Source organism: Mastigoproctus giganteus, chromosome 9 (genome assembly GCF_048544385.1).
Source record: "Mastigoproctus giganteus isolate SK-2022 chromosome 9, ASM4854438v1, whole genome shotgun sequence".
NCBI lineage: Eukaryota > Metazoa > Arthropoda > Arachnida > Uropygi > Thelyphonidae > Mastigoproctus > Mastigoproctus giganteus.
In genome coordinates, this window is record NC_143583.1 from 178,246,485 (window position 1) to 178,272,600 (window position 26,116).

At 34.8% G+C, this 26,116-nt stretch overlaps 1 protein-coding gene across 1 annotated transcript in view; it reads left to right on the forward strand.

Moving 5' to 3' along the window:
- qin (tudor domain-containing protein qin) overlaps positions 1-26,116 on the forward strand; it is a 571,075-nt gene that overhangs the window by 91,001 nt on the left and 453,958 nt on the right. The window contains exons 6-9 of the mRNA XM_090381133.1: positions 732-790; positions 9,306-9,453; positions 18,687-18,767; positions 23,933-24,033. Of these exons, the coding sequence (XP_090237259.1) occupies positions 732-790; positions 9,306-9,453; positions 18,687-18,767; positions 23,933-24,033 (389 nt within the window). The remainder of the gene's footprint in view (positions 1-731; positions 791-9,305; positions 9,454-18,686; positions 18,768-23,932; positions 24,034-26,116) is intronic.

A 26,116-nucleotide genomic window follows, 5' to 3' on the forward strand; every position in this document is an offset into this window, starting at 1 on the left:
GGCACCATTCGCGGTATTTTCAATGAAAATAGAGTCAACCAAGTAAGTGGCAGTGCGAGACAGCATGCCATACCAAATACGGAGGATGCAGAAAGGTCAGGGAATGACCACCGCATTTCCCCGGAGCAATATGGCTTTAGTTGCTAATGCTCCTAAGAACCAAATAATAACAACAACATGCCATACTTCACAAAAGGGCTTTTCATGGAATGGCATGGTAGTTTTCAGTGGACCAGTTGCTAGCATTTCGGCTATTGATGTAGTTACTAAGATGAACCCGACTTCAAAGAAGAAAACTATTGAGCTTTTCTATTTAATGATTATCAACAAATTGTTTCAAGATTGTCAGCCCAAAACAGTAGGAGGAACATTTTTCTTAATCAACATCTTCATCTCATGGACTAGGAAAGAAATAATTGCCTGATCTGTTTAATGTAGGCACCACCAGTGCATGGAATTGCCCTTGCACATTTATTAAGCACATTTCATATGCTAATAAGCATATGAAAATGAAATGGATTCATTCATTTTTGCAAAACCCATTACCATAAAGCCCAAATATTCTTGTGTATCACATGTGACACTTTGCCGACTCTTTGCAATGGTAGGAACTTGATTATGCCTGTCATAGTAAGGTGGTTATGCTATTTTCTTTATTGTCTTTAGTTTCTTAGGAATCAACATACTGGACAAGATTCTTCTGAGTCACTGAGTTCTGTTAATTTTTTTAGATCCATAAAGGTTCAAAAGTTATGAAGAAGCATGAAAGTAAACCTATTTATGCTGAAGAGTAAGTATTTAATTTTATAGGGAAAGAAAAATTGACTATGTAGTGAAAGAAAATAGATATTTTTTGTTTTAGAATTGATGAATATTTCAAAATAAGTAGTATGTGTTAAGTTTGAAAACATTGTACTAGATAAAATAATTAATTGTGCTTGAGGTAGATCCAGTAAAAAAAACCCATTTAAGGACATTTGCCTATGATCCATTACACTGATTTACATGCAAATGCCCTCAAACATCTTCAGTAACTCTGTGGTGTTGCCTTATTGTTAAGATATGTGTCCCATTGTTTCACCAAGCACTGGTTATCTTTCTCATAAAATTCTGCTTCTAACAAAACAAATTTCACACAAAATACTGCATTATATGGAATCAGCATCCTTTTAGTGCCTGTGGTCATGTTGTTCTTAATGATCATCATCATCAACCATTTTCAATCAACTGCAGGATGAGGACCTCTCCAGTGACTTTCCAGTTCTTTCTGTTTTGTGCAATGGCCATCCATTTACTGCCCACAAACTCTTGAATTTCATCTGTTCATCTCTATTGTTGTCTTCTTGGTTTTCTTTTAGCTTCTCTGGGGGTACCATTCTGTTATTTTCTTGGTCCATCTGTCATCATATCTTTGAACTATGTTCCTACCTTGTCTTTCCAGTGCCCGAAACATTGCTTTATGCTGTATGGAGTCAATTGCCTTTTCATAATTCCATTTCAGTTCTTAGTTTTCATAAGAAAGTCCTTTACTTGAGTTTGCTGCCTAATCCACATGTTTCTCTTTTTATCCAACAGTCTGATTCCTAATATAATTTGTTCATTCTTTGCTGCATAGTTTTCAGCTTCTCTTCCATTCTTTTGGTGAGTGCCCAAGTTTCACTTCATTGTCATGTTGGGGAGTATACATTACTATCCATCTGAAATTTATTCTTGTCTTGACTTCCAGCCATTTATCATTATTACAGCTAATGACTTGTCCGAGATAAGTATATGAATCCACCTTTTCAGTTTCTGCTCCTTCAATGATTATATCCCTTCCTTTGGCATTCTTGTTCGTCATTACTTTTGTTTTAACCATATTCGTCTTTAGTCCAAAATCGTTGCTAACTCTGCATAAATTAAGATTTTCATCTAATTCTTGGGATCATGGCTTATGATCACAGTGTTACCTGCAAATCATAAATGGTTTAGGTACTCTCCATTCACATTGACTGACTCCTTTCTGCAACCAGTCCAATCTTCTGAAAACTTTTTCAAGAGCAGCAGTAAACAATTTCAGAGATATTGTGCCGCCTTGTCAAACTCCTTTCTCAATTCTAAATTTGCTCTGTTTTTATCTAGTCTAATATATTTTCTTTAAAATCATAATATATGGAAAGTATGCCTTGTCTTTCCAGTGCCAAAAACATTGCCTTATGCTGTATGGAGTCAGTTGCCTTTTCATAATCTACAAATGCCAGGCATAATGGTGTTTTATATTAATATGCTTTCTCCATTAGCTGTGATATTATGTAAAGGTGATCCATAGTTGAGAATCCTGTCCTAAAGCCGGCTTGCTCTTTCATTTGATTCTCATTAAGTATTCTTTCTTATCTGTTAGTAATGACCCTTGTGAATAACTTGTAGATGTGGGACAACGAGCTAATTGGTCCGTAATTTCCAATTTCTGATTTATCTCCTTTCTTATGCAGCAAAATTATGATTCTATTATTCCACTCCTTAGGTGTCATGGCTTTCCTAATGTATTTTGTGAAGAGTCTTACCAGTTTGTGTCCTGTCTCTTGCTCCTAATTTTAACAACTCTACAGCAACTTCATCTTCACCTGGGCTCTTTGATTCTTCATTTTCTTTAATGTATCTTCTACCTCATCAGGAAGGATATCGGGTATGTTGTATGCTTTGCTAATTTGTGATCCATTGTCCCCACTGCTGGCATCATTCCCTTGCTCCTTATATAATCTGCTATTTATAAGTATACTACCACTATTCTTCAGATTCAGTATCATTTCCCTTTCTGTGTTACTACTCGTGACTGCTGATTTAAGTCCCTTGTTTTCCCTTAATGCTTGTTCTACTTTTCTTGTGTTAAATCTCCTTTTGTCCTCTTTGAGTCTCTAATGGCTTTGCATAATTCAGTATACCCAGTTTTGTCCTTGTCATGTTTATCTTGCTCTTCATTTGACATATTCAGTTCATCATGACAAGTGTTTCTTGACAAATTTTTTCTTCTTTTGATTTATTTTTACCTATAGGTTTCTTGGGCTTTATCACTTTCAGAAAGTTGTATTCCTCATCGATATCTTGGTCCTGAAAGGTCTGCAGAAGCTCAAACTTGTTCCTAAGTTCCAGTATGTACTGCCTTTTCTCCTCTTCTGTTATTTCAAAGACCTTCATATTATTTACTCAATTCAGTTTTTTCCTTTCTTTTCTTACACTATATCAAGTGTGCATCTTACTATTCTGTGATCACTTCTAACATTTACCTTATTCAGGATGGTAAAATCGTTCACAATATACTTGTTAATCCATTTGGGCTCTTCCATGTACACTTTCTTTGCACACTTTTTTTCTTGAAAAAGTGTTTATTGCTGACATTTCTCGAGATTCTGCAAATTTCACAAGTCATTTCTTTCACCAATTCCAAAATTCTCTATAGTTTCCATTTCTGTGCTGTTTTTTATTTATTTTTATTTTTTTATTTCCAACCCTAGCATTGGAGCCCCCCCCCCATAATGATGGTGTTAGCGAAAGAAATGGGAAGTTTTGGTTCATCTAGAAGTCTCAATTTCGGTGTACATTCCTTCAACCTCTTCATCATCATGACTTGATATTGGTGCATATATCATTATAACCTTTAGTTTGTACCTCTTAGAAATCCTGAGTTATTAGTAAGGACAGAAGTAATTTCATGTAAAAGCTAATTCTGTCAATTTCATGCATCTGATATACCCCTGCCCTACATGCACAAATTGTTTTGAATTCAAAAATTTAAGGCATCTGAATAATGAAAAAATTCATGATTATTAAATTCACAAAAGGGACAAAAATAAAAATGCACAGAACATTTAAAATTCTTGCCTGACCTTTTAAGATAAAAAATGAGAACTAACTGAAATGCAAACTGTATAAAATGAATATAAGAAAACAGTAGCCTTTATTATGGAGGTGTCTCTCTTACATAAAGTTTTCATAAATATGAAATTTATAAATTAAATGAATGATTGTGTAGGAACATTCATTAGTGATTTTTTTTTTTTTCTTTTATGGTCTTACCTAAACATACTGTAAATGCATTTGCAGTATGCACACTGTACATGCCATAAATGCCTAAATTATAATAATTATAAGTGTAGTTATTTATGTTTCAAATTGGAAAAAAACCTTTCTTGACACCCATAGCTCTCCTCTCCTCTGTACACTTTTAATTTTAGTATCTTTTTTAGCTTTTAAGTCCTTTTTTTTTTGTTGTTGTTGTATCTCTGACAAACAATTCATTATTCTTATCTTAATTTTTTAAGTGAGATGGTCTGAACATTTCAAGTATTAGTATTAGTAACGGCCGCATGGTGCAAGAAAGCCTATGGCTTATGCTGCACCAGCCAAAAAAAAAAAAAAAAAAAAAAATCCGAACAAAACAATGATAAAAAAAAATAATAAATAAATAATAATAATTAATAAAAAAAAAATAAGTTGCTAAACTTTGTTTGTAAAAAAATCGCCTCACACCACCACCTAGGTTACTAAAGTTTAAAAAATAATAATAGCCATTTCCATTATGAAAATAATATTTTAGTTTTGAAGTGCCTGTTGTATTGTTTAACGTGGGGGTGGAAGGAGGTTTAAGAAATATTTATAAATACAGTCGATTCTGGTTATTTGGGACACACCGGGACTAGTGCATTTTGGCCCGATTAAGCGGCTGCCCCAATTATCCAAAGTTTCATGTAAATAGTTAAAAATACAATGTACCCCCCCCCCCCTTTACAATTGGTTCACTGTACAATCAAATCACATTACAACGAACTCACCATAGTAAAGTACCGTTCACTATGTGATGTGTAGTAAGTGCCGGTCATTGTGATCACGTTTGTGAATTGAATTTTAATTCTATTTCTAATTAGTGAAAATAGGAGGAATATTATCCACAGGCTATAAAAGTAAAGATATATTAAGCACAAATTTACCCTTTATTACCTTACCAATTAAAAAATTAAATGATACGTGAAATTCGGAAGAATATACATGATAATCGGAATAATTAATACGTATTGTAATATGTACATACTAACTAAACTAGTTGACATTTCTGTTCACTGAAATTTGTGGGTGGGGGTTAAAATTTAAAACAGTAAAAAGATAAGCAATCCATAACAAAAAACACGGCACACAAATTGCAAGTAACACAATATGTGCAAGTGAGAACCAAGTAACAAGTTACAAAGCTTTAAAAATAGAAATGAAGAGAAGATTCTGAAAATTATTTTTTTTATATGATTGAAGATTCCATGGAAGTGTAAACACATTTTACCATAATAATCCACAGAATTCCAGCTGTCAGTATTATCGCAAATTCAATAAAATCGAGTTTACTGTTTATGATAGATTGCACTAACAGAAAAGCCCAATAAACAGGTGACTGCTAATTGTTTTATGGTTCTGACCTCCAGAAATCCGACCGAACTACGTGGTACGGTCGGAGACAATCGTAGGGTAATCTCCAGTGCTGCGGTCTCCTGCCCCAATTAAACGGCATTTTGTCCCAATTAAGCAAAGTAAACCCTGGCTATTTTCTCAATTGGGTTCTGTTTTTTAAGATTTGTCCCAAATAAATGGCTGCCCCGATTGAGCGGTGGCCCAAATAACCAGAATCCAACAGTGTACCTACATTGTTAGTTTTTAGTTGGGGAATTAAAATATCAGCATGGGACTGCACATATTTCCAAAAAGTGTATTCTGCTCACAGTGGGTTGCATCTTAATAGTGCTGTCACTCAGATATCATATTCGGTGAGTATATAACTAGAGAAAAAATATTTTTGACTTCTGTATTATAAGCCATATTTGTTTGCCATTTTAATTATATATTGTATAGCTGTTTAATAACATTTTGGCAAGTAAAAAAGAGCCATATGCATTCTGACTGAACACAGCTTCATTTCCGATTGCTGTTTCCGAACAGTGTTCAAGAGTACAGTTGGCCAGCAATACACTGCCAATACCCTCTACAACAGTGTGTATTTATGCTCTTAATCTAAGATGGTGTTGGCAATGCAGTTTTCCAATCAGTACAGGGTGTTAGTACTGATTGGAAAACTGGAAGCTAGCTTATTGCATATCAGTGACTTTAGATGTTTAGCATTTTGTAAAGCCAAGAGATTGACTCACGTTCTAAAAACATATAACATCTTTCTTCTGTGAAGTGACTTTTTTTTGCATTGATTTCAGGGCAATCGAAGGTGTTCTGATTGTTGAAAAACACCTTTCCTCAACCACCAAAGCAAAGGGAAAGTAGTAGTAATAGTAGTAGTAGTGGCATATGATGCAAGAAACCAAGTGTATGAGCTTATGCAGCATCAGCCAAAAAAAAATAAGAAATAATTTACAAAACAATTCTCTCTAAATGTTTGTCCAGTTCCATCTTACATTTATTTAACCTATCAACTTCCACAACGACAGATGGAAGTTTGTTCCAACAATTAACCACCCATTTGGCTAAAGGCAAAGTTCCGTACATCTATTCTACCTCTGTCTTTCCTTAATTTGAATTTATGCCCCCTTACGTTTGTAATCTGAACAAGTGGAAGAATCCCATCAGAATTCAGCATGCTCAACCCATTCAAGGCCTTATACACGATTAATACAGAAGTCAAAAATATTTTTTCTCTAGTTATATACTCACCGAATATGATATCTGAGTGACAGCACTATTAAGATGCAACCCACTGTGAGCAGAATACACTTTTTGGAAATATGTGCAGTCCCATGCTGATATTTTAATTCCCCAACTAAAAACTAACAATGTAGGTACACTGTTGGATTCTGGTTATTTGGGCCACCGCTCAATCGGGGCAGCCATTTATTTGGGACAAATCTTAAAAAACAGAACCCAATTGAGAAAATAGCCAGGGTTTACTTCGCTTAATTGGGACAAAATGCCGTTTAATTGGGGCAGGAGACCGCAGCACTGGAGATTACCCTACGATTGTCTCCGACCGAATCGACCTTATACTCAATCAGATTCACCTCACAGGTGCCTAGTCTCCAGCCACTGCAATTTGCAGAACTTAAGCCTCTCTTGGTAAGATGATCCCTTCATTCCCCTCACCAATCTTGTTGCCCTTCTTTGTACATGCTCAAGCAAATCTACATCCTAAAATGAGGCCTCCAGACCTGTATGAAGTACTCAGGGCGTGGCCTGACCATTGCCTTATACAGAGGGACAATCACCTTTTCCCTGCTAGCAAAATTCCTATATATCATTGACAAAACCCCATGACCTGCCCTGTCTGCATTGCTCAGAAAACTTCATATCTGACTGCACAATTACTCCCAGGTCTTTTTCATTTTCTACCACCTTAAGTGTAGTACCACACAGTTGGTACTACACTTAAGGTGGTAGAAAATGATCTGGGGGTTACTTCTACCCATATGCAGTACTTTGCATTTGTCAAGGTTAAACTTCAGTTGCCACTTCTTAGCCCATCTGCCCAAATTTTCTAGATCCTGTTGCAGTAGCACACTGCCATCACTGTCATTAACAACCCTGCCAACCTTTGTATCATCTGCAAACTTTGACACTAAGTCTGATATACCTTCATCAATATCATAAATATATTGATATTTATACAAAATAAATATCAATAAAATAACAGCGGACCCAACACTGAATCCTGTGGGACTCCACTAATAATAATATTAGTCCACGAAGAGCAGTACCCATTGATTACCACCCTCTGTCTGCTCTCACTCAACCATCCTTTTATCCCTTGTAGCTGTGTGAATAAAAAAAAAAAAAAAATCTAAAAATCTTATTTTTGTTTCTGTGTTCTGGTATTCCCTTGATTCATTGCTGAAAGTTAGACATTCTGTATTTGCACTTCTGTTGCAAAATGATATTTGGCATTTTGTAAGGCCAAGAAATTGACTCACTTGCATTCTCAAAACATATAACATGCTTTCTTCTTGATTTCAGGGCAATTGGAGATGTTCTGATTGTCAGAGAACACTTTCCTTTAACTACCAAAGCAATGGGAAAGTATTATGTAAATCACAAAAAAATTTTTAAAAAAATCTGAGACTTACTCCTTTTGGTATTCCCTTGATTCATTGGTGAAAATGTGACATTCTGTATTTGCACTTCTGTTCATTTTTTTATCCTCACTTTATTAAGACAGTTTTGTGGGTAATCACTTTGTTAACTTCATTGTACCTGAGTTTGATTTCCACATTTTGACTGAATGTCAAAGAGAGCAAAATGAATAAAGTAATATATAATAAATTTAATTTAAAAAAAAAAAATCAATCCCATAGGCCAGGAGTGGCCAACTTAATTTGTGATGCAATCTACTTTTTACCTTCAAAATGTGCCGTGATCTACCATCTCAAAAATTTCATTGCACAAGGTGCACAAATTGAAGGATGACTGTATATTTAAAATTCGTCATGATTGACTGAAATTAAATCTGCGATTGACTCGTTGGCCAACCCTGACATAGAGAAATTGACAAAACATGAGTTACCTTATATGCCGCCTCCATTTATGAGTTTGGATTTTTACATTTATTTTGAAAAATCCATGTTTGGTTAGATTTATGATCTAAGAACTAAAAAAAATCCAAAACAATTTTGGACATTGCACCTGGAATAGAAAAATCCATAAGAGTAACAGCAGAGTAAATCAAAGTAACAGCTTATGGTAGAGTAGCATTATAGACAATAAAATTGTAAAAAAATTTTTAACATATTTTAATAAACATTAAGGATGGCTAATTTTGTATAATCAAATTTTGTTGTAATTGTCCCATTTTATTATAAAATCCATAAGAGGTTATCTAGGTAGGTTGACTATAGAAAAATCTGAAATGATAGAAATTGCTGAATGCTAGGCCTAGTTTCCAAAAATCATATAACCCTTTGTTAAAGATTAATGGAGAAGAATGGCTTGCATGTAAGCATATTATTCAGTTCCCTGGTGTGATTAACTACAGTTGACCACAATCTGACAGTGGAATGTGATTAGAACACAGCAAAATGGGAGCTATTACAATCTAATAATAAATTGTAATGTTATCACCATAAACCATAATTGACGATCCTCAGGAATTTCTTTTCATTTTTAAACTGAATTGCAAAATAGGGTTTCCTAAAATTTACAGAAGAAAAATAAAATAATATGAAAATAACACATGACTTTATTTTAGATATTGTGCATCTATCTCCCCACCCTCCCATGCATTATTTTATTTTAAAATGAATTATACAGAAAGTAATAAGTAAAGCACTGTGTCCTTTCATTGTCTTTTCTAGATATAGAAGCACCGTTCAAGCTGGTTGTGCAGAACACTCAGAGAAGCCTGTGGAGTTCTATTGTGAAGATGACAATCAACTTGTATGTAGTCATTGTGTTGTTATGGGAACACACAAAGGTCACAAAATTGTAACTTTAGCAGATAAGGTAAGATAATTTGAACAAAATAATTCAGATAGGAATGCCTTCCTTTAAATTTTTAAAAAAGGCCTTTTATAATATCCAAATGATTTAAAAATGTAGTAAATATTTTAATTTCCATTAGAATATCAATGCAGAATTTTATTGTTCTTACCGTAAGTGCATTAAGACTGGAAAGGCTTCGGTTACAAAAATACTTGTTTTATACATAAAATAATTAAAGTGTTTTTAAAACCAGAATATCACTGATTGCTACCCTCCAGCTTTGCTTCATCCCTGCTGATAAGAATTATGGAGAGCCAAATTTAGATTTCAGTCTTTCTTATTGATGTATATTTAATTGAAAATTATCCTGAACTTTTGAAGGTAGTTGAACATTGTGAAAAATAGTATTTTTATGCTGAAAATATTAAGAATACTGGAACCACAATATAATTTTTTTTAATAATATATAGAGATAAATCTCTTAAATTAATTATTGCTCACTTGTTTGCTTATTAGTATGAATTAGTAGTACCATCATTCCCAGGTTCAAGATAAGTTTTAATGATATAAAGAAACTGTAATAATTATAATTTTTTAATAATAATAATTTACTTTAATTATTAATTATTTTAATAAAATAAGATAAAATATAAAGTATAGATCTCTTTATCTCAAGCCATCTATACTGAGAGAAAAGCTACCCCTGATTAGCATTTGATGACTATTCAGTTTAGAAGTCAGGAAGTGGAGAGAAAGAAAACATTTCCGTGAAATTTAAGTGAAGCAGTACGTTAGGCCGTTAATATAAGAATAAGAGTAACTTTTCAGTTAGCTCAATTGATTTGGGGACTGCACTTTCATGAATGTGGATTGTTTCATTAAAACTAATACTGAAGCTGGTTGTAATAATGTTGCCAATTAAAAAACAGCTTACAAAGTATTCAGCACTATATTTCATTTCAGGTTAAGGTGATATTACTAAAGTATAGTCTTATTTGGCTTATTTAATTCTTGTCACACAGCAAACAGCATGATGTTTTCTGTGTAACAATTTTTTTTTTTTTTTCTATAATTTTTTTTCTATAATTTCATTTTTTTCTATAATTTATATATATATATATATATATATATATATATATGTTATTTAGTGTAATTGTAGCTATTATCAAGTGAGATAGAAATTATTCTGTTATCGATCACAAAGGCCATTGTAGAAATTGAACATGATGCAATAGAAGCACATACATGTTACCATTGTAGAAAAAGCTAATTCCTAAATTCGATATACCTATAATATACATATCCATATTCACCAGCTAGTAATGAAGATATAATTGATTCTGCCATATTAGACCACGATAGGTAATGGCATGAATAAATGCATATTAAATAAGCTGAATAATTAAAATAATTAAATAAGCCAAAATTGAATCTTTACATAGTGATAAGTACTTTGACAGGGACCTTCAACGCATAAATAAAAAATAATTAGCAGACCCACTGTCTATTTCTGTGTACCTCATACCACATTACATAGGCCTAATATTAAAGCTCAAAGTAACAGCTTATGGTAGAGTAGCATTATAGACAATAAAATTGTAAAAAAAATTTTAACATATTTCAATAAACATTAAGGATGGCTAATTTTGTATAATCAAATTTTGTTGTAATTGCCCATTTTATTATATATAACAATATCTTTTACAATTTTATTATCTCTAAAATTCCATTATAAACTGTTATTTTGGGCTTTCATATTAGGCCTATTTAATGCTGGTATGAAGTAATATTAAAGTGGTGTCAAATATTCTAGGGGCATATTCCCATTGATCAAACATTAAAAAAAGTTCATATAAACATGGTTCTAGAAACTCTTAGTTTCTGAAGTAGGAGGAATTTTATTGTTTAACAATAAAATATTGTTTAACAACAAAATAAGCAATCCAACAGAACAAGTAATGTAGTTAAACAAGACAGAACATTTTGTTGCATCCTCTGAGTCTGCGTTCCACGCTTTGTTTTGAATACACCTGGAGTGTTACGTATTTTCTCACATCCATTTAAGATACGCTCTCTTAAAATGTCAACATCAGGCACAGGAGTTGCATAAACAATGGACTATAAATGTCCCCAGAGATAAAAATCCATAGGGTTCAAATCTGTGATCGAGCAGGCCATTCAATGGATCCCCTGTGACCAATCCATCTTTGAGGAAAATGGCCATCCAAAAGCTGACGAACTCTCTGACTAAAATGAGCTGGGGTGCCATCGTGCATGAACCACATTTGTCAGGCGATGTTCATTAAATGGTGCAATTCATTTTTAAGAAACTGCAGATAAATGTTTCCTGTCAGATGCAGAGGTAAAAAATAGGGGCCTATCAAATGATCATGCACGATTCCAGCCCAAACGTTTAGACTGAACTTATGTTGATGTTTGTCCTGTCACACTGCATGAGGGTTATCATCACTCCAGATGTGATTGTTATGATAGTTTAAGACCCTCACGTGTAAAACCATCCTTGTCAGTGAACAAGATAAATGCCAAGAAATTCAGGACCACAGCACACTTTTGTGGAATGCATTGGCACAATATTTTTCGTGGCAGAAAGTTTGCCTCAGTAAGTCCTTGCACCCATTGAAGGTGATAGGAGTACAGAAGGGTTTCATGGAGATTATTCCAAATAGTCGTATGACTAACTCCTTCCCTTACTGCAATACTTCTTGTACTATCTGCTGGAATTTCGTCCACATTACGAAGAGCTTGTTCCTCCAGGTTAGCATTTCGTACCTCTCTTTGTCTTCCAGTGTCAAAAGATCTTCTTTCGAATGAATCTGTCTCTCGCAAACATTGGTGTTTTCATAGACAAGGTAAATACCCATTGAAAATTGAAAATGATGCATAAATCAGTTGGAATTTGCTTCTTATAAACGGCGATTCTAATAAGCAAAAATCAACAAATATCCCCAGGCTATAAAAATAAAGATACAAAGCACAAATTTACACTTTATAACCAAAAGTTCATTACCAATTAAATTATACATGAAAATCGGAAGAATATTATTTATCCACAGGTTAACAAAATAGAAAAAATTTATACTTATGTGTAATATTAATTAATATTACATATTAATTAATATTATACGTAAGTATAATATTATACATAAGTTATTATACATAAGTAATATAAATAAGTTTAATTAATATGCATATTAATTACATATAACACTTTGTAATATGATTATAATTTGAAATAGTCACTTATTTTATATTGCTTTAAATTATCATTGCAAAGTCTATAGATTTTTCAATATTGTATAACAGTCTATATGCACAATCACTTGCACCGCTCACTTCGAACGCTCTCCTCAGGGCAGCTATAGCTTCACGAGTTTGCCATTTTGCAACTGAAATTTGTTAAGGTTCATCTTCATTTTAGTCCTCCTCCTTGGCAAAATTATCAATAACAAAATGTGCAATTTCTTCATCTGTTAAAGCTGTAGTAAGTTGTAGATCGCCATCTACGTCCACCCAATCATTAAACTCCTGTTCACCCATGTCTTCAGACTTTTCAACATGATCAGTATCGTGACTTAGTTGTCATATGTTTCTATAATTTGTAACTTATCTTTTACACTCAAATTCACTGTTTCTGTTCACTGACAATTTTTTTAGAGAGTAGTAAAGTTTAAAACAGTAAAAAAGATGTCAGTCATTAACAAAGCACATGGCAAGCACAAATTGAAACTAACACGACACATGCAAGTGAGATATAGAGTAAAAAGTTTACGAAGTTTAGACATAGAAATGAGCAGATTCTGAAAATTGTTTTTTATGATTTAAGATGGAAGGGAAACACATTTCACCATAACTTAAAAAACACACAACTCCAGCAGTCGGTATTATTGCAAATGCAATAAGATCAAGTTTACCAAAAAAGTGGGGATTCCCTGCTTATAACACTTTTCTACTTATTGTGCTCTGTTGGAGTAGTCCTTACAAAGCATTGTGAATTTACTGTATACAGGCACTCCTCGACTTACGTACTTAATTGGTTTTTTTTAATGTATGTAAGTGCATTTTGTATGCGTCCAACTTCTGTCTTATAGATACTAAATACATGTACAATTACAGTACAGTACAACTCACTGAGATTATAACCCCCAACAAACTTCACAAGGCTGCATATACGGTACTGTTTAAAGCATTTTACAATTTGTAACCAAGTTAAATGAGGCTGAAAAAACACAGTGAATAATAATGTAGGGTACAATATTTATTCAAAAGTAATTTAATCTAATACCTGTAAACAATATTGTATAGCATATAAACAAGATACAATATACAAGAACAAAAACAAGTTTTTTTTTTTTTTTGTTGTAAAATTTAAAACAGTAAAAAAGTTAAGCAATTAATTACATGCACAAATTGCAACTAACGCAATACGCACAAGTGAGATGGGAAGTAACAAGTTTACGAAGCTTAAAAAATGGGAATGAAGAAAAGATTCTAAAAATTATGTGTTTTATATGATTGAAGATTTCGTGGAAGGGGAAAACATGTAAGAATTCTAGCTATTGGTACTAGCGCAAATGCAATAAGATTGAGTTTACTGCCCATTTATAATAGGCTGCACTAACAGAAAAGCCCAATAAACCAGAAACTGCAAATTGTTTTTATTGTTTTATGGCAGTGACCTCCAGAAATGCACTTTAGAAAAATATCACGAAGGCATTCAAAATTGATTCTTATAATCAAAAATAGCAATAAATGGTGTTGGAATAGGATTTTTTTAGGAGCATCGGTGACTAAGATCATATTGCCCCATTTATACTGTCTGTAAATTGTGTGTTGTTCTGTGATCGATTTTCTGTTTGCTGGACAAAAAACCTGAGTTTCTGCACTATGCTGTATTTCTGCACTCAATCCTCCATCCCTCTCAACGTTCGATCCCAGATACTTACATTTCGAAACAGATGGTAGCTTTTCCTCCTGCAGTTTTATAGAACTCTCAACTTCTCCATACAATACCATATATTCTGTCTTTGGTCTACTTATCCTCATGCCTCTATCTTCCAACGCTTTCCTCCATTCCTCCAATTTCTTCTTTGCCTTTCCTTGGGATGATTCGCACAGTACAATATCATCCACGAACAGCATACTCCATGGTGCTCTACTCTTCACTTCACTTCTCTCACCAGTACATCCATTACTAGATCAAACAGATATGGGCTGAGGGCTGATCCCTGGTGCAGTCCAACTTATACAGAGAACCCCTCAGTCATACCTACACTGCTCTTAACCTGAGTCACCGCTCCCTCGTACATATCCTTCACAAGCCTTACGTGCTTTTCTGATGTACCCTTCTCCCTCATACATCTCCATACCTCTTGTCTGGGCACTCTATCATATGCTTTTTCCAGGTCTATAAACACCATGTGCAACTCTACTTGCGTCTCCCTGTATCTTTCCATCACCTGCCTTAAAGCAAAGTCCGCATCTGTTGCTCCTCTTCCCAGCATGAAACCAAACTGTTCCTCTCCTATTTCCGTCTCCTGCCTTAACCTTCCTTCCATAATTCTCTCCCAGATCTTCATCGAATGAGACATTAACTTTATTCCCCTGTAGTTCCCACATTCGTGCACAACACCCTTTCCTTTAAAGATTGGCACAAGTATACTTTCCCTCCACTCATCGGGTATCCTCTCCTGCTGCCACAGTTTTTCCATCAAGTCCCATAGGATATCGATCCTTTCTTCTTCTTCCAGACTACTCCATACCTCTACTGGTATCTGATCAGCACCTACTGCTTTCCCTCTCTTCATTTTTCTGAGTGCGCTTTACACTTCTTTCCTGCTTATGCCTTCCACTACTCTCACATTCATCTCTCCATCCTCGCATTAAATGAGGATGGAGAGATGAGGAAAACTCTTCTTAAAATAGCCTTTCCACCTTTCCTTAACCCTCTCCGGGTCCTGTATAACCACTCCCCTCTCATCTTTTATCTGTTTTATTGATGAGAAGTCCTTCGATGCCTTATCTCTCGCTTTGGCTATTCTCATGAGTTGCCTATCTCCCTCTTTCCTTTCCAGTTCCCCATAGGCCTCGTCCACTGCCCTCGCCTTTGCTATTGCCACAGCCCTTTTTGCCTCCTTATTTGTATATGCTTCTTTATCTTCCTAGCTACCTGTTACATCCCATCTTTTCTTCATCTCCTTTTGTTTTATCACCGATTGCACTTCCTCATTCCACCACCAAGCCTCCTTTCCCTCCGGCATCCCCTTTCCTGATGTTTTCCTCAACAACTCTTCACCAACTTTCCTTAAGAAACAACTATTTATTTTCCACCACTCTTGCACATCTTCCGATAACTTTATTCCTTTTAGCACCTTTTCCCTGAACTCCTTCCTCAAACCCTCCTCTTTCAATCTCCACCACTTTGTCCTGAATATTTCCTACTTTTGTCCACTGCAACCTCTCAATCGGCCACAAGCAATCTATGTTGTGCAGACACACTTTCTCCGTTTATCACCTTGCTGTTCCTCGTTTCCTTTAGATGCCCCCTACAGCACATGATATAGTCAATCTGGCTTGTCCTTTCCCCACTCCTGTATGTTATCAGCTGGCTTTCTTTCTTTTCAAAATAGGTGTTAACTACTTCGTGCTCTACTATCCTCTCCCCTTTTCTGTTTCTTTCCCCAATACTCTTACTTCCATACACTCTTCCTTTCTCTCTCTCTCTCTCTCTCTCTCTCTCTCTCTCTCTCTCTCTCTCTCTTTCTCTCTCTCTCTCTCTCTCTTTCTCTTTCTTGCCTCTTCCTAAATGACCATTTAGATCACCCCAACGATCATCCTCTCATTCTCAGGTATTGCCATGATCACTTGATCCATTTCCATCCAAAAACTGTCCTTTTCTTCTTCCCCGCATCCTACTTGTGGGGCATACACACATACTATCGTGGTCAAGTGTCCCCCTCTTCCAGCTTGATGCTCATAATCGTATCACTTCTTCTGTTAACCTCACACACTTCATCTTTTAACTCCTTATCAACTACGATACCTACTCCATATCTTCCTCCCTCATCCGCTCCTCTAAAGAACAACTTATACCCTTCACCGAGCTCTTTTGCTTTATTTCCCCTCCACCTAGTCTCTTGTAGGCATAGGACCTTCACTCTTCTTCTTTGCATCAAATCCATAATCTCTCTGCTCTTGCCATTCATTGTCCCAATGTTCCTATTCTAACAATTTTCAACTCCTTCATCTCTAGCTGAACTAACTTCTTTAACGCATTACTGCTGTTAAATTAGTTATATCCTTAACTAAATACAAAAGATATATGTCCAAAAAGTGATTTAAACCTTCAAAATACTTATTTATTGCAATTAAACCAAACCTTACTATTCTTTTATGCTACTACTGGTTACGCTACCCACCAAAACAACGATATGATAGCAGTATTAGTAGCGAGTTGTAACACAAAATTACTAGCTAAATTTAAAAAATAAGCTAGTGAATGCTACTAAGCCTATTTAATCTAATTGTAAAACATTAATACGTTAATTAATGAGAAATACTATAAAATTTCTAAGAAAACTTCTGTCTGTTTGCAGCAGCTCCAGAAGTCTACGTCTTCACACCTATAGTCTCATTCTACTTGATCATAGAAGAGAGCTGACAGGAAGAATATTGTCTAATTCAGTGTAGCTCAAGGAGCAGTACATCACTATAAAAATGAGGTAGGATAACCATCCTCACCACTGGTTTTCCTTGCTCCCAAGCTTTCATGTGTTCTGACAGGCACTGTTACAATACACCCCTTCCCAAAAATGCCAATCCAAGAAGGGGGTGGGTATAAATTTAAATTGGAAAAGGGTGGCTATCGAATTGATGTGTGGAAATTTGTATTCAGTGAAAGAGTAATGAATTGTTCGAATAAACTTCCAACTAGTGTTGTGTAGGCGGGTAGCTTGACTAAATTTAAGGAATGTTTGGACAGATTATTGGAAGAAATTGGGAAGGTTTGGACAGATTACTGGAAGAAATTGGAAAGGTTTGGACAGATTATTGGAAGAAATTGGGAAGGTTTGGATCAATTATTGGAAGATAATTTTATGGCCCCTATTGCAAAATAATATTAGAATTAGGGGCTGTAAATTTAAATTAACAGGGGAAGAGGTATAGATTATATTGCACATAGTTTTCTTTTATCCAGTAAGTTATTAACTGTTGCAAAAATGTTACCTCTGTCCTCCATGGGTATCTGAGGGTGACAGCTTGGCGAGATTGTGGATCAGATCAGTACCTATGCAAGGAATGAAACATTGTTAAAGAGGAATTTTTTTATTATTATTATTTTTTTCCTTTTCATGGTGTTGGAGGGATTCCTTGCACCATGTAGGCAACCAGTACTGAAGAAACATTTTTATACGATGTAGTTAGAATTTTCACTGCATCTCTGTCAAATCACTGAATTTTACTGACAGTTGAAGTCCAGTAATTTGGTATGACTTTACTTTTCATTGCCCTTCTTAATTCAGCATTTGATGAGTGTTCAGTACATCTCTTTAATTTAATGTTTCAACTTCATTTATTGCAGGGGTGGGCAAATTTTATAAATGGCATGCCAAATAAAATGTCTGTGAGGTACTTTTTTCTTTTTTTAGCTTTCCTTGATTTTTTGGATTATTAAAATGAATTATCATAAACAGTTTTATGTTATTTTTTATAATATTTATATGTACACATATATATAATTAATTTTATTAATAAGAAAAAGAAACACAAATTAAAGATAAAATTACAAAAATGCAAATATAGTAACAAAATACAAATACAACTCCAGTAAAAAAAATTGCACTACTTTATTTTTATAATATTTAATGAGAGATTTGGTACTGTTTATTTTTATCAGTGAATCAATATTTGACATAGAAATGTGTAGAGTATTTTCTAAATTTATGTCAAATTCCATTAATTCAAAATACTGTATATATAAAATAAATGGTGGGCAGTTTGTTATACATATTTTGAAAAGAACCGCAGGCCAGATAACACGTTCGCAGGCCAGAGTTGACCTGTGTGCTGGAGGTTGTCCACCCCTGATTTTTTGTATAACATTTGTCTTAACTTTTTGTATATTAAAAAAAAAAGTTGCCATTTTATATAAAGCTCTTTTCTATCACTTGGATATTTCATTTTTAAAAAGTGGGATTGGCATGATTTTTTACTGAATGTGTTTATTTTATTCATAGAATCTGTCGTGTAGTGATCAGCTGAAGGAGGCTGTGGATAATGGAGACAAGATGAATGCCAAATTTAAATTCACAATGAGGGTAAGAACTCTGGACTGTCCAAAAATGTGTCCTTATGTACATATCACAGTATCTAAGAATAACTACAATCTGTGTGGTCTATAAATGGCCTAAGGTGTTATTATATTCATTACTTGAAAACCAATGACTTCATAGCAGGTTGAATGCAACAGCCTGTGCCAGTGCCAAAAAAAAAAAGAAAAACACCCATGAAAACTGTTTATAGTTGCATCTTATGGGATGATTTTTACTGAGTATAAGAAATAAAGAATATAAGCTAATTATAAATTAATGGCAGCCCTCCATAAAATCAGATTGAAGGGATTGCACTGATAAAGAATAGATTTTTTTTTTGTCTTTTTTTAGAGCTTAAATGAATATTTGTTTTGATTTTTTTCTGTTTTTGCTTTTAATTTTTTTTTTTTTAATTATATTTTAAATTCTAGTATTTGCGATATTAGTAAAGGAAAGAATAATTTATTTGCGATATTAGTAAAGGATAGCGAATGCTTAGAAAGCGGTACTCACCTTGAATTAATCTGCGATGGCTAACTTAGGCAGCGTGGTTAATATTTAGGTTGAATTGTTAAATTGAATAAAATTAAAAGGGGGGAAGTAGGTAAGTGTTGACTGAGTTAAAATAGGCACAAGGAAACAGAAGCGTATCCATGGTTGTCACTGAAGTAAAGAAGCAAAAGAATAATTGAAAACTAAATAGGTGAATACGGTGAAAGCCAATAGTCGTTACAGGGACTTTCGTTGGTTAAAACGTCTTCAGTTGGCAATGTGTGGAGAGTGAATGCGCATGGTATTTAAGAAATAAATTATACTCTCTTGATGCCTTTTTTGACATGTGGGAAGTTTAATCGCGAGAGGTTCCAAATTGGGGAAAGATTGAAGGGGAGTTTGGAATTTAGAATTTTAAGGTTTGAGTGGTGCTGGTACCATTCAGTAGCTAGGGCTTCATATTGAAGTATTCTCTAGCTGGATTTTAGTTTAATGATGAAAATGGCAGAGTCAATGAGGGGGGGGGTTGTGGGTCTGGGCATGAATTGTAAGTTCTGTAACAGATTGGTTAGATATGAGACTATGGAAATGATAGTATGCGCGGGTGTTGGATGTTTTTGTTGAGCCAAATTTGGTAGTGGTACTTCTGATGTAACATGTATTACAGTTTGGTTGACAATTAATGAGATATATTATATTATTGAGGTCGTTTGTAGGATATTTGTGTGTGTCTTTATAGGCGCTGAAGAAGGATCCTAATTTGTTGTAGGTGTTAAAAACAAGGGAGATATCAGTGTCGTTAAATAGATGGCAGAACTGTCCTACGAGTTCATTGTGATAAGGGAGGACTATGCAGATGTTTGTTTTATTGTTGTCTTTAGTTTGATTGTTAAGTTTAATTTTATTTTTAGCGCTGGAGATTGTGTTTAAAATAAGTTGGTGGGGGTAACCTCTGGATATAAATTGGTCTGTGAGATATTGGATTTCGTTGTAAAGGTCGGTTGGTGAGGAGCTGTACTTTAGTGCATTGTGAATTTGATTATATAAAACTGATTTTTTAGTGTTTAGTGGGTGATGAGAGGCAAAATGTAGGTATTTACTGGTGTTTGTATTTTTTCTGAAAATTTTCGTATTTAATTTTGTGCCTGTTATATAGATAGTGAGATTGAGAAAATTTATCTGATTGTTTTGTCCAATTTCAAGGATGAATTTAAGTCTGTCGTGCATAGAGTTGAGTTTTACAAAGAGGTTATCAATGATGGATCTGTTGCCTATGACAAGAATGTTGTCGGCATATCGCATGTATAGTTTTAGTTCAGGGGGAAAGGGGTGTAGAATTTGGCTCTCAATGGCGGCTAGGTAAATTTTGGACAATGGGGCCGAAATGCCTAGGCCCATCAGTAAGCCAAATATTTGTTGGAAAATTTTTTTGCTAAAATTTACGCCGACGACATTCTTGTCATAGGCAACAGATTCCTTACTTCAATGACAGCCAAGGATTGGATGTGTATGCTTCTGTTTCCTTGCACCTATTTTAACTCACTCAACACTTACCGACTTCCCCCCTTTTAATTTTATTCAATTTAACAATTCAACCTAAATATTAACCACGCTGCCTAAGTAAGCCATCGCAGATTAATTCAAGTTGAGTACTGCTTTCTAAGCATTCGCTATCCTTTACTAGTCTATTAACATGGTACTTGAAGATCTCTAAAACCTCGCATTTGCGATATTATTATTTATTACGTAGTCAGCAATCACTTTAATTGGATGATCTCTGTGGCATCCATGTTTTTTGAACTCAGTTTTCTGTGTTCCAGAATAGTAATGTTTCCACTAAGAGCTAAGTTTGCATTCAAGCCTCATATGAGGAAACTAAGGTTCCACATTGTCTGGCTTTGTCAGAGTTCTGATCTAAATCCCATAGAGCACCTTTGTATTGAACTGGAATGCAAGATAATGCTGAAAGCAGTGAAGCTCACTTCAGTTGTACTAATGGTAGCTATCCTGAAGCAGTGGAGCAAAATTCCAATTGGCTCTCTTGTGAATTTGGAAATGTCTTCTATTGAAGATCATAGGCTATTCAGATTAAAGATGAATAAAAACATTATTGATTTACATAATAAAAATCCATCTTCTTTAAGATTAGTGTTCAGATACATTTGAGAGATGTTTTATATAAACTGCACTGGTATGTATTGCCATAACATTGCATGTTACTTTATGGTATACTATCATGCATGTGGAATGCTATAAAGTAACATACTACAATCCAAAAATTGACACTTTTCAAAGTCCTTACTGGTTATTATATATTTTTTGTGAATGTTTATTTGTTTAAAGACAGTAAAATCGTTTTCCAAATAAAGATAACGTACAACTAATGCATTTAAAATGCTTATTCATATATTTGCATGTAGAAAACGTAAGAACTATATTTATTATTTAATGTAAGTTAGCATTAGCATTAGTAGAGGCATTTGATGCAAGAAAGCAAGCTTATGCAGCATCAGCCAAAAAAAAAAAAAAAAAAAACCACTTCCACTTCACCCCTCTGTTCATTCAAAATACCTGTCCAGCTGAGCCTTAAACTTATTAAGGCTATCAACTTCCACGACAAGGGATGGAAGTCTGTTCCACCAACCAACCACCCGCTGGCTAAAGGCAAATTTCCGCACGTCTATCCTACATCTGTCTTCCTCAATTTGAATTTATGCCCTCTCAGGTGATTATTCTGAGTAAGAGGAAGAATCGCATCAGCATTGAGCATGCTCAAACCATTCAAGACTTTATACACCTCTATCAAATCACCTCGCTAGTGCCTAGTCTCCAGACACTGTAATTTGCAAAACTTAAGCCTTTCTTCATAAGAGCACCCCTTTGTTCCATTCACTAATCTTGTTGCTCTTCTCTGTACTCGTTCCAGCAGCTCTACATCCTTCTTGAAATTAGGCCTCCAGACCTGTATACAGTACTCTAGGTGTGGCCTGACCATTGCCTTATACAAGGGAATAATCACCTCCTTATCCCTGCTAGAAAAATTCCTATATATCATTGACAATACACCATGAGCTACTCTTGCAGCCCGTCTGCAATGCTCAGAGAACTTCATATCTGCCTGCACAACCACCCCCAGGTCCCTTTCATTCTCTACCACTGTCAGTGCAATGTACCACAGAGTTGATACGTTGCACCCCAGAGCAACGTACCACAGAGTTGATACGTTGCTCTGGGGTTGCTGTTTCTCGTGTGTAGTACTTTACATTTGTCAATGTTAAACTTCATTTGCCACCTCTCAGCCCATCTGCTCAACCTTTCCAGATCCCGTTGCAGCAGCATAGTGTCAGTAGTGTCCTTGACAACCCTGCCTACCTTTGTATCGTCTGCAAACTTCGACATTAAGCTTGATATACCATCATCAATATCATTTATAAATACAGAAAACAATAATGTACCCAACACTGAGCCTTGAGGGACTCCACTAATAACATTAGTCCACGACGAGCAGTGTCCATTGATTACCACTCTCTGTCTTCTCCCCCTCAGCCACCCCTTTATCCACAGCAGCAATTTGCCTCCAATGTCACACTGCTCCAATTTGTGCAGCAGTCTTCCATGTGCAACAGTATCAAAAGCCTTTCTAAGATCCAAGTATATAATATCAAAGTCATTCCCTGCCTCTAGTTCCTTTGTGACTGCATCATAGTATCCAATCAAATTGGTCAGGCAAGACTTCCCCTTAACAAAAACCATGCTGTGTCCGAGCTATAACTGAAGTCTTATCTAAATGATCCTGCAATGCTTCTTTAACTAGTGCCTCCATTAATTTTATTGGAACAGAAGTTAAACTCACCGGTCTATAATTACTTGTGTCAGCCTTTGATCCTCCTTTGGGAATTGGGGTCACATTTGCACATCTCCAGTCTGTGGGTACCTCACCGGAGTCCAAGGAAGCTCTCATAATTATGGCTAAAGTTAAATTTTTTTATTCTTAAAGTACAGTCAGTTTTGCTATAACACAGTACATGTGTTCCTAAAATTCTCTGCATTATGTGGTATTTTGCACATTATAAACAACAGGGCTTTTGGAATGGGGTAGAGCACTCAAAAAAAAAAATTTAGTCTGGTAAGTAAAACACTAAAAAAAGTTAGAAACCCAATAAGATTGCTAACACAGGTTTAAACATCTAATAAATAAATATTTCAGTAAATATAGCATATACATAATATAAATACATACTAATTGTATATATACTAATATATACATACTATAATATATACATACTAATTGATATTTCTGTTCCTGACTTTTTTTTTTTTTTTTTGATTGATTGTAAAATTTAAAACAGTAAAAAGCGATTTCGTCTGTTACTCACAGACAAAATCGCATGCAAGCCAATGCAGAAATTGGGTTATACTTGCATTGTTCCCCAATATATCAGTCGTGTTAGCAAATTCACATTGCTAAAATGTGCATTATGGCAGAACTGACTGTATAGTGCTGTTAATGAATAATATGTTTCTGATGTTATGACATTGGTATGAAAACAAACTTAGTTTGAGACCTAGCTTGATGAAAAAAATTTAAAAGTGTGGTACTCACTTTACAAAAAAAAAAAAATATATATATATATATTAGAAAATTTTTTTTTATTATTATTTTTTTCTTTCTTTCTTAGAAACTCAAAGAAGTTATACCTACTTCAAAAATTGATACATCTGCTCTATCGGCTGATATTCATAAACATTTTCATGGGCTACATACTGCTCTTATACTAAGGTAAAATTGCTCTTTATTGCAGTAGAAATCTTGACATTTGTGATATTAAATATTTGTAATTACTTTTCATAGTTTACTAGATAGTTATCTACAGATATAGTGTCAAGGCCCACAAAACTATGCTGGTTATGCCTACTGGCATTTGAACTTAGTATATTTCAAAAGGAATGGAGAAGCAAGGAAATTGTAATAATTAATTAGTCATTCAGTTAATTATACTTAGCAGTATGATATCATGATTTGTAATTACTTAGGCACTTATATGTACCTGTTCCCAATTACACCTTTAAACAACATGTGTTTTCCTGTTGTAAGTAAGACCTTTTTTTAAATGCACCTACTTGCCCTGATTATGAAAATGACTTCAGAATATTCCTGTCGTAACAAATTATTGAAAATCATTACAAGCTATCTCCAGTATTTATGTAATTTCAAATACAATGTCATTTGGTTTTCTGTTTTTATTTTTTTAATTCTAAATTTAAAAATTTGCGTCTCCTCTCCTTTTATCAAGATATATTATAAGGAACAATATCTCAATGGTCTTGCTTGTTTTTGACCATATGCTTAGCTATCCTGTTAATAACATTGAAGCTGCCATTTCATCGCATATGACTTCATTGTTGCAAATGATGAACTGGGGATGGAGTGATAGTGACATTCAGAGCCTATTATTCCTGCCAGATTGTGCAGAAACTAGGAGACAGACATTGAAGACTAGTGGTCAATTCAGGAGGGGAGACAGTATTAAGAAGGCTATTTAAAATAAATAAATGCACAAGGCATAATACTTTAAGAGTTTGGTATCTATATAATATCGGTGTTTAGATACACCATAGATAACTCTTAATAAACTACAAAGTAGTTGTTGTAGGCATCATTTGCTGTTTCTCATATTGTGCTCTGCCTTCACGACGAGTTGCCATGATATTGCACTACTTCGAATAAGTAACTCTTCACTAATAGAGAAGACTATTGTTACTTATTCTCGGTTGAGTACCACCACCCAGACAGCACTGTTTCACGGCTATTGGCCGATCATCAGTGGGTGGGCAGGTACCCTGGTAATGCAGACATGACGACCCAGTTGTGAAGTTAATCACACAATAACAACTGGGTCGTCATGTCTGCATTACCAGGGTACCTGCCCACCCACTGATGATCGGCCAATAGCCGTGAAACAGTGCTGTCTGGGTGGTGGTACTCAACCGAGAATAAGTAACAATAGTCTTCTCTATTAGTGAAGAGTTACTTATTCGAAGTAGTGCAATATCATGGCAACTCGTCGTGAAGGCAGAGCACAATATGAGAAACAGCAAATGATGCCTACAACAACTACTTTGTAGTTTATTAAGAGTTATCTATGGTGTATCTAAACACCGATATTATATAGATACCAAACTCTTAAAGTATTATGCCTTGTGCATTTATTTATTTTAAATATTGACATCTACACCTCTTGGCATCTCTCATATTGTGTGATTAACTTCACAACTGGGTCGTCATGTCTGCATTACCAGGGTACCTGCCCACCCACTGATGATCGGCCAATAGCCGTGAAACAGTGCTGTCTGGGTGGTGGTACTCAACCGAGAATAAGTAACAATAGTCTTCTCTATTAGTGAAGAGTTACTTATTCGAAGTAGTGCAATATCATGGCAACTCGTCGTGAAGGCAGAGCACAATATGAGAAACAGCAAATGATGCCTACAACAACTACTTTGTAGTTTATTAAGAGTTATCTATGGTGTATCTAAACACCGATATTATATAAGAAGGCTATGGACCAGTGTTTCCCAAACTCTTTTGGCCACTATCTCCTTGGTTCCATAAACTCATCCCCACTGCCCCCCTACTCTACCCTATTATAAAAAGCATTATTCAGACTAGTGGTTTGCATGATCCACTAAGGAAGATAATAACATGATAAAATTCAAAACTAACATTTATTCAAAATCCAATTAAAAATTTTTTGTTTTCATCAAAATTGAACTTGATCCAGTGATACCAGCTTTTCAAAGTGTGATAGTCATTTTTTTGCAAGTGTTCGATACCACATTTAGTAACTGCTTCAGTGTTCAAT